A 9741-nucleotide genomic window follows, 5' to 3' on the forward strand; every position below is an offset into this window, starting at 1 on the left:
TGAAAATGGCAATAGATGCAAAAAGAATAATTCAAGGAAAGATGAAAACAGATCATTAAATGAAATAAAAAACATGGTAATTGTGGTGACACTAATTAGGATTTACTATATTAATTTGAATTCTCAATACCTGTACTATAGTAAGTCTCAAGGTTTCCCTTACACACATAAAGTAAGAATAACATTTAAAAAAAAAAAGTGATTTTGGAGCTCGGATTTTTCAATGCACTTGGAGAATTTCTTCATGGGTTACTGGAACTACTTGATATGTTTGACATGGCAATTATATTCATAAGTGATCTAGAGGGTAAATGAAAGATTAATAGGTTTCCGGGCTGATCAAGTGTGAATATTGAGGGCATCATGTCTTTGGCAATGCCCAGGGCTTCTAGTAATTTTAATGAAGCCAAAGCTATGCTGTTAGCACAGGAGAGACCCCATCCTTTATTCAAGCTCCATAGCAGATCCCATTTGAGGATTTTACACTGGTACTTACTATAAGCCAAGTCTATGTTAAAAAAAAAACCCTACTTATGGTGCTGATCTTATATTTTACTTCAAAGTTGTCAAAATCAATATACTTTAAAAATGTTAATTATCCTTACGTTGTGAAACCGTTAATTACAGGGGCCGGTTCTGCATATTTTACAAACAGTACAATTAAAACTAGGAGCCATTCTTACTCTTTCTCTCGTTCTCTCTCAATTTGCCCTTTAGTCTAATCAGAATACTTAATGAGCATCTGTGGGATATGAAATTAATCCTTCTAATGAAGGAAAGACCTTTTTAATTCACTTCCAGTCTTAACATTTGTGAATCCCTTAACACTAGCAGGATTAATACAGCAATCAACTTTTCTTGCTTTGCCAGGCACGCGAGGGTGGAAGACTGTATCATCACTGGCACTTCTGCCTATTTTGTAATCTTAAAAAAAATAAAAAAAAGTATATGCAAATCCTATTGGACTTTTCAAACAGGTAATACAAAGTTTATGACCAATTCTACACTCTACATTGGATGCTATTATGTAATCTAAACCATTTTTAGTACTTCAGTGATGTAAGTCTTTCCTGGAAAACTATTTTTACAGATTGTATATTAATAGCATTCTACCCACACGTTTGCAACACTGTATTTATAGGTTGTAATGTCCAAGGAGCACATGAATATACTGTAATATACTGTAAGCCTCAAAAATATTGCCAATAATCACGTTCCATAAATATAACATTAAAGATTAAAGTGGCGCTCTACATTTTTTTTTAGTTTTGGTAGAGTGGTGAAGACATAGTATTCTATTTTTATACAAATTGTATCTATTATTGAGTTTTGTGGTTATTTTCTGCCCTGAGGACTAAAACAAGAAATAAAAGCAAATTGTCCCGTTTAGATAGGAATCTTTGCCAGTTCTCGCAGACACTATTTTCACCATTAAAGGATTCCCCTATATCTCCAGTTCCAGTGACCACTGTAAAATGTTATATTTCCATTCAGTGGCTTTAGTTACGTGTGAATGTATTTTCGAAATTGACTGTGATAAAACTCAATAGGGGTATCCCTTTCCAACTCTACCAAAAACTAAAATAAAAAAAGTTAAAACATTAAAGCCTGATTGTGTTGAATTAAGCAGAGCTGTCTGCTTTCTATGACGAAATACAACTGAACTGTACTATTCACAAAACAAATTGGTTGAGCAATTTTTCAGCTACAGAGAGTCGTCTGACCCCTTTTCAGCTTTTCAGATGGAAAAGTTGAAAAATCTAATTTGAGATTTAATGTTTTGGTCCTGCTCTTTGTTAACATGGTGTCCTATTTTTAGGTTGCATTTTGATAGCATATTCTTAACATACTTTACCAAACTTAACTTCATATCCCACAAAATCTACACAACTGCATTCTTATTATTCCGATTCATTCAGAACGAAAAAATCATCCCAGTCACTGGGAGGCTTCCATGCAGTCTTCGCATAAGCCTCTGGATATAAATTATATAAAGCCCACTGAAGGCCACACCTCTTTTGTAAAAGGTGTTGCAGCAAAATTCTATAGAACTTGGTTCTGTTGGAGCAAATTGATGCAATCTTCTGAACATGTGAAATCAAGGCTACAGACCATGCACTAAATCCCCTACCCCCATCTAATCCTATTGTTACCTTCCTAGTATAATAAACAAATTTGTGCACAGTCTAGGAAAATCCCTTTGGAAATCACATTCCAACCCTATATAACAAAATATCTGAGCCAAATCATTTATCAACATCAAGTTTTATTTTGCTAAGGATCCACAACATGTATCTGATCTAGATGTACTTTTTATGGTGTACAAAAAAATAAAGAATACATATTTATTTATTACATTTAGTTAAACATGAATCATTTTTATATTCCTAGGTAAGAGTATAAATATTTCTAAAAAGCAAATATATGATCTGGCCTTTTATATGCCAATATATGATATGTCATTTATTCTCATTGTGCATATGATCTTCCTTTATTGGGCAGTGCTGTCTAATATGTTGGCTTCATATAAATGAAACATATGATATTAGTCATGGGGTTGTCATACTGTTGCCTCTCGGGAATGGATCAGGGATTAAATCCCTCTTTTTCTGTCTAAAGACTCTTTACTTTCAAGGTCCATTCTGTCAAATTTCTGATAGGGAAAGCAGCCCCTTAAGTATAAGCTTAAGTATAAATGACGAAAAACAAATTTAATATCTGACTCCTCTAAAGTCTAGAATGCATTTAACCACATGGCCCTTTTTTTTTGGCAATTCCTTTGCGTTTGAGGAATTTTTCAAATGCAAACTCAATAGCCATTGTTGCACCTTTATCACCAAATAACCTATTTTCAGATTCCTATTCCAGATTTATAGTAACAAGGGAATATGCAGATGTGTGTAGTAAATAATGGGAAGAAGCTTTGTTAATGAAATGGTCTAAATGGTAAAAAAAATGTTTTTAAATCTGCAAATAAATATTTGCACTGTAAACCATATCTATGCCCATTTTAGTCCCTCCTCGCGGATCCACGAACGAAGAGCAATCATAATGTAAGTGAACGGGAGAGCGCAGCGGAGTTCCGCTCCGTCATTCTCTCCCTCCCTCTCTATAGAGCAGAACGGTGCTGTATGTACAACGCTCGTTCATGCATCATTCAGCCTTTTGTCGTTCAAAGGATTGTGAAAGATCCTTTCCAACAATTATTGCACGTGTATACGCAGCCTTGGAACCCATTCTATTTTATTTTTTTATTTCTGTTTTGTGTCCCAGCTGGGAGGATTTTTTTCTCTATTAGTACTGGGAACTTGTCATCAAGACAAAAAGCGATTGGGAATCCAACATTTTACAGTTGTCTCTACAACAAGAGGTTCCGAATTTAAATTTGGTCCAATATTTTGATTGATATCTTATAGGCATATTTAAACTTAGATTCCTTTCTCTAAACATAAAAATATATGTGCTCTAATGTATTAAAATGTCCTGTATAATTACTACTAGTTTTGTTCAACAAATCTGTACTGGGACTGGGATCCTATTAATCGATTGAATGTGACAGGCACATCACATCACTGATGTGATCCAACTGTATGGTGGTGTATTTGTTACATACCTGTGTACATGTAAAATGTTTTTAAATGCTGGAAAATTTTACTTGATAAACTACTCAAATTCCATTCTAAGTGCGTGACTTCACCTTAATGCTTCTGAAAAATCAAAGAAGTACATTTGAGCTCTCCTGATTGGCAAAACAATCTCTAATCTTCTGAGGGTTAAAAATCCCATTTGACTGAGTTTAATAGGTCACCTCTACATTTAGCTTTAAATAATACTGGAAGGATTGGATCCTAACCTTTTTACTCCAGCCCCAGGCAGGGCAATGACTCACTGTCTACCAGAAGACTGATGCAGCCTTACAAATGGTGGATAACAATGAGAAGAATTTATCAAATCCCAAATGTTCTTCTAGAAAATGACTACCCAAAAGCTTAACAGAAATAATTCCTTTTAGGGTGACATAGAAGCAACTTTCTGCAGTTTTATGCATTTTTGTAGCATTATGGCAGACCAGCTAAATTTGGACTTGGCAAAGCTTTTTTTTATTAATGTAGCTATAAGATTGCAATACAGAAAAAGAAAAGATGAGTAATCTATGCTACAAAGGATACATGGCTGACTTCTAAATACATTTTTAAAATATCCACTTTCTGGCTGTATTTTAGACCTGCAAAATCTGTAGAATTGTATGCTTTTAGCCTTGTTATAATATTGTTTAAAGCTAAACTATAGGAAAATAACAAAACTGGAATTCAGTGTTCCTTCACACTGCAAGGCCTAAACACTCCTTTCAAAGGACATTAAAACGGATTAGTTATGCACACCTCTATCTGCAAATAGTATAATGCATGTAACTTGGATTAATTTTCTTTCTAGACCTAGTACTTGACCCAGGCAAATGTTGGGAAAATAAGTAATCCAATCCAAGGAGCATAGGGCATGTCTTTGACGTATGAAACCTCCATGTATTGTAGCTTCAAATAATAATGCAAAAAACTGTATATATTGTACATGTTTGAGAATCACAACCCCATATGTACAAGGCTGTTGGTGATTTTGCTGAGGCTAAAATCTGTGCATTGCCACACCAATGCTTTGGGCATCCTTGCCAGCTTATAGGAAGGCATGAGGAGTATAAATATATAGCAGTGGTCCCCAACCTTTTGCAGGTGATGAACCACTAAATGCATAGACTCTGGACTGCACATGCTCGGGGAGCCTTGTGTCACTCAAAGGGGAAGAAACTGCCCCCCAGGATGACGCCATCATGCAAGAACCTGCCCAATCTCCCATTGTGAGTCTTGCCCGGCTGGTGAGTCACCGGCCACAGCCGCGGCCCACCTGTCAGACGGCCGGGGGTTGGGGACCCCTGATATATGTTAGTTAAGAAAATATGGTTTACATTGTATTAATGCATAACAATATTTGTTCAGCCAGTCCTGTAAAGTATACCCCCCTACCACACTGTTTTTGCAGAAAGATTTATCCTTCTTGGTTGAGCTTTAATGCATCATATGTCGCCTGCTTGTTAATGACTTGATGAATTAGCAAAGTAATGATGCTGATATATTGTCCAAATAGGAAGTTGAAGGCAGAATTATAAAACAAAACTGAGCAGGAAACGGGTGTTAACGGCTTGGGTCAGTAATAGGGATGACATTCAAGTTTTCTGAAACTTGGGTTTGGGGTAGACATTTAGGTGTTTGCTGTGGGGGTCGCCATGATGCTTACTGTGCTGTGCAATGCATATGCACTTTGAAGGTGCTTGGAGACATCATTCACACCATTCTGAGTAAAGAAATCCAGTTGACTTTTCAATCAAACTATTGTTTGACAATGGAATCTGTAGTTAAATTGTTTAACATGATGTACGTGATGTATGCATAGGCCTTGTATCCCACCAAACCTTTAGTAAAAGAATAAAAGCCTAACAAAGTGATTTCCGTTAAGCATGCAGATATATTTCACATATTAAATTGCACTGATTCAACAGAACGTTATATGGTATCTACTGATGATACCGCTGCTATATAAGATACACAAGGGATAGCACTGTTTTAAAAATAGACTGTATAAACTTGTCAAACAAGCTGTTTAAAGTCTTACTTCCTTTTTTCTCCTTTATCATTTTTTGCAAACTTCTATTTCACCACTAATGTGTGAACCCTGCAAGAGCTTTGTAAAAAGTTAATGCCAACAGAAAAACTGATGATTTTTATAGAATTCACTGTAATTATGCACTGAGAGGCCGATATCTGGAAAAACGTAACATCAGCTACAAAAATAAACTAATTACAAAGAAAAGGATTACAGATCCAGCATGACTGCAGGAAACACAAACAATTAAAAATGTACTTATTAAGGTAGTTTGGAGCCGAATCTTGCTGTGTCCAGAATAGATCAGCTCTATCTATCTAATGATGTATGATTGAAGCTGGCAAAAAATGAGTTTGGCTCGTTACAGCAATGGTGCATCGACTGCCCATTAATACTTGTTCACCCATAAATGTCTAATTACATGCGTGAATTTCTAGCACATTGGAGTCCCATAAACACTTGAAAAATTCACCGTGAAATGCTCTCTTTCTGGACATAAAACATGATAAGTGGTACTCAGAGGGACAATGTGAATTTCATCACAACACAGCACCTGGAATAATAGCCAATTGTCACATTTTCTGCCCCTGGAAGGGCCGACATAGCATTCTCTCAGCTTGATGATCTTATAATTTACTATTGAAAACTATTATATATACAAAATCTGATCCTGTCTGAGACCTGAAATAGAGGTAAAGTAATCTGTTATTTGTATGCCAGTAATACTCAATGAGAATGAGAAGTTATTTTTGGCAAACCACATTAGCAAACCACAAAAAGATGAGAAAATTATAAACAGAATCATATTCATTTATGTGGCTTAACAAAATGTGTTTAGAGAGGAGCTGTCATTGAAAAAAAATGACACTTACCTTTACAGGTGAAAAGTCAATGGTCCCTCCACGATCCTAGTTCAGTCGGTCCTGCGCAGTCCTGTCATCCCAGCACCTATCTTACTGTGCATGCATGAGATTGTATGCGTGAGATTGACACTTTTTCGGTTTACATTTCAGGAAAGCCCCTTCCTGCCAATGCCCGAAATTGGTGCCAACCTCACACATGTGCAGCCCCTAAGATACATGACAAGGGTCTCCCAGGAGGCTGCACACTTCCCTTCTAGTCTTCACTCTGTGGGTTCCTTCCCTTCCAATTCCAAAAAAAAGGAGTAAAGAATTTTTTTCATTATACAAAAGGATTAGCCACCATTTTAAGTAATGTAATGTAAATTTTATTATAAGTCTGCTTTAGGTTGTTTATATCCAATTTTTTAGACAGTCTCCATGCACTGGCCAAAATAAAGTGTTAGGAAGGTTTTGATTCTGTAGTTTTTGTTGTTTTTTTATTTGCTGTCTGTATCTGCAATTGCGATACCTTTTTTAAATGTGTGAGAGATCTTTGTTATCAGGAAACAGAAATAAAACACATTAATGTCATTTATGTCAATTCCTTTCTCAACGATGGTGGTTACTCATACATTAGAAGATGAAAAATTGACCCTTTGGGGAAACGGCTGTAAAGCTTAACTGAGGCTATAAACTATTCCCATTGCATTGCAAGCTAAACATCTATTTTCTCTGAAGTTACACTTTAAAGGTATGGTTCGCTCAGTTTAGACCCTGTATATCTCCCTGTGATTCTTGTAGCAAGATTGCAGTAGCTGAGCACCCAAATGCCAGAACAGATCATGGCATAAAGTGTGGTCTCACTTGGTAGGTATTATAATGCAGTAATGTGTCTCATTCTGGTGCACATGGAAGAGTGAGACTCCATGGCATTGTGAAATAAAAATATTAATACTGGCAGGGGAATTTTGTTACTACAGTCCTCCACACATACCAGACACCAATGTGGGAGTCAGTCCATCAGCATATAAGGATCACACAAATATCCATTTTGGCTGAACTCAGATATTTCTGCAGACAGTTATTTTGGCTTTCTTTTTTTAATTTATTTGCAAGAGTCTGGCTTTTAAGAGAAACACCCACAAAATGCTTTGTGCACATACAGTAATAAATATGGAAAGAAAAAATTAGAACACTTTACATTCTTTTCCATTCCATTTTATTAATCCAAATTTTTTTGAATTCTTTGCAGGTGAGAAGCCATACAAATGCTCATGGGAAGGGTGTGACTGGCGTTTTGCTCGGAGTGATGAGCTTACGAGGCACTACAGAAAACACACAGGGGCAAAGCCATTCAAATGCAACCACTGTGACAGGTAAGACAGTTATCTTGTAACCACTCTAAGGGAAATAGTTTTTATTATGTATTGAAAAGTATTCAAAGCCAAAACCCTTTTTTTAAGTTTTGTGTAGTGTAGGGATTCTATCGTTTTCCCCTCTCCATAGAGCACAACGGTTGAGTGTACAGCGTTCGTTCATGCATCGTGCAGTCGTGAAGACTGTGAAAGATCATTTCCAACGTAACTTATTGCACGTGTGTACGTAGCCTTACACTGTGAACCATGCTATCTGCATATTAAGGATAATGTAAGTTAAAGACAAAAAGCAAAACATGAGGTATTTGTGATTTTATTTGTGATTGCACTTATAATAACTAAATGAAAGGTTGTGTCGTTAGCTACATTAGTAGGGCTCAGCAGACCACTGTACCGATTGTAGATGTGATTGTGGAAAGATCGTCTCAAACATGTCTACTTGCCACTCTGTGTGGTCAAGTGCATGATAGTTTGTTGGCTAACTACATGTGTATATGCAATAGCAGATGACAGATATACCAGAACATATTCATTCAGATTGATTGATCTTTCTTTGCAGCCAAGAATCTTCACGAATCATCATCTATCTACTTCATTGGAAGCTTCATTACATGCGAGACAATTTTCTAGCATGTGTACATAGCTAAAAATAGTTTGTTGGGAACATATGCACAGTAAATCTTGTTTTAAATTTGTATACTGAAATAGGGTGATGTGTCCACACATTTAGAAGTACAATTACATGTTGAATACAGCAGCACAATGTTGTAAATTAATCCACAGTAGCCAATAAAAGATATATTTTCTTTTGGTAAATAAAATGTCCTTTATTGCCTATATAATCATAGTTTTATGTTAGTTAAATGCAATGTGTTAATTGTAGTTTGTGTTTGGAATGGTGTGCAACATTAATAATGTTTAAAGCCAATTTAAATTGTACTGACAGACGTTTTTCATTTCCCACTTTAAGTCAGTCTCCTGGCAAAAATGTCTGCTTTATTATGTAGCAAGTAAATGGTTAGAAATCTCCCAGAAGGAACAAGAATTCTTGTATAGGGAAGACAAGTCTAAGGTTGAAGGAAACAGAGTGCTAGAGTAATTACAAGTGACAGGCCTGACATTATCATCTTATGAAAGCTTGGTAGCTGAGGCCTAGTAGGGCAGACGAAGCCTCAGTCAGGCTATTGTCAACGTTATTGAATAAAGATGTGCTTTTAATCACATTAGAAAAGGGCTGAGGAAGATGAGATATCAGGCCAAAGAACTCAGGGGTAGCATTAAAAGAAAAGGCCAGGAAAATGTCTGTAATACAATCACTGTTATATATTTAGCTCCTGGCAAAACAACAGGTCAGGAAACAGGAAGAAAGTTTTGCTTTTGATTTTACGGAAACATGTTTTTTTATGAACATCCTGCCTTCCCAAAACCTTACTGCCCCCTCCTGTGACATAGTATTTTTGAGTAATAGAATACAACAGATCCTAACAAATAACTGCAAGCCTTTTAATTTATATGGACGTTGCAGCTGAGCAAATTAAAACTGATCATTGTTTACAATGTTGTCTCAGATCACCAAAAAGCTTTATATTATGAGAGTTCAATAAAATGTACTATAAATATGATATGACATTTAAAGCAGTGTTGCTTAAATATGAACGGGGGGTAAAAGGAATTACCAATATATAATAGGAAAGCATGTCATGGCGGTTGTACTAGAATCATTATTATACAGAATTTATATTGCACCAAAATATTACGCAACGCTGTACAAAGTCCATAGTCATGTCACTAGCTGTCCCTCAAAGAGCTCACAATCTAATGTCTCTACCATAGTCATATGTCTTTAATACAGTTTAAGGACAATTTTT

General features: G+C 36.0%; 1 protein-coding gene across 1 annotated transcript in view; it reads left to right on the forward strand.

Moving 5' to 3' along the window:
• Positions 1-9741, forward strand: part of KLF7 (KLF transcription factor 7) — a 104954-nt gene that overhangs the window by 78668 nt on the left and 16545 nt on the right. The window contains exon 3 of the mRNA XM_072418698.1: positions 7750-7873. Within this exon, the coding sequence (XP_072274799.1) occupies positions 7750-7873 (124 nt within the window). The remainder of the gene's footprint in view (positions 1-7749; positions 7874-9741) is intronic.

The sequence above is a fragment of the Pyxicephalus adspersus genome, chromosome 7 (genome assembly GCF_032062135.1).
Source record: "Pyxicephalus adspersus chromosome 7, UCB_Pads_2.0, whole genome shotgun sequence".
NCBI lineage: Eukaryota > Metazoa > Chordata > Amphibia > Anura > Pyxicephalidae > Pyxicephalus > Pyxicephalus adspersus.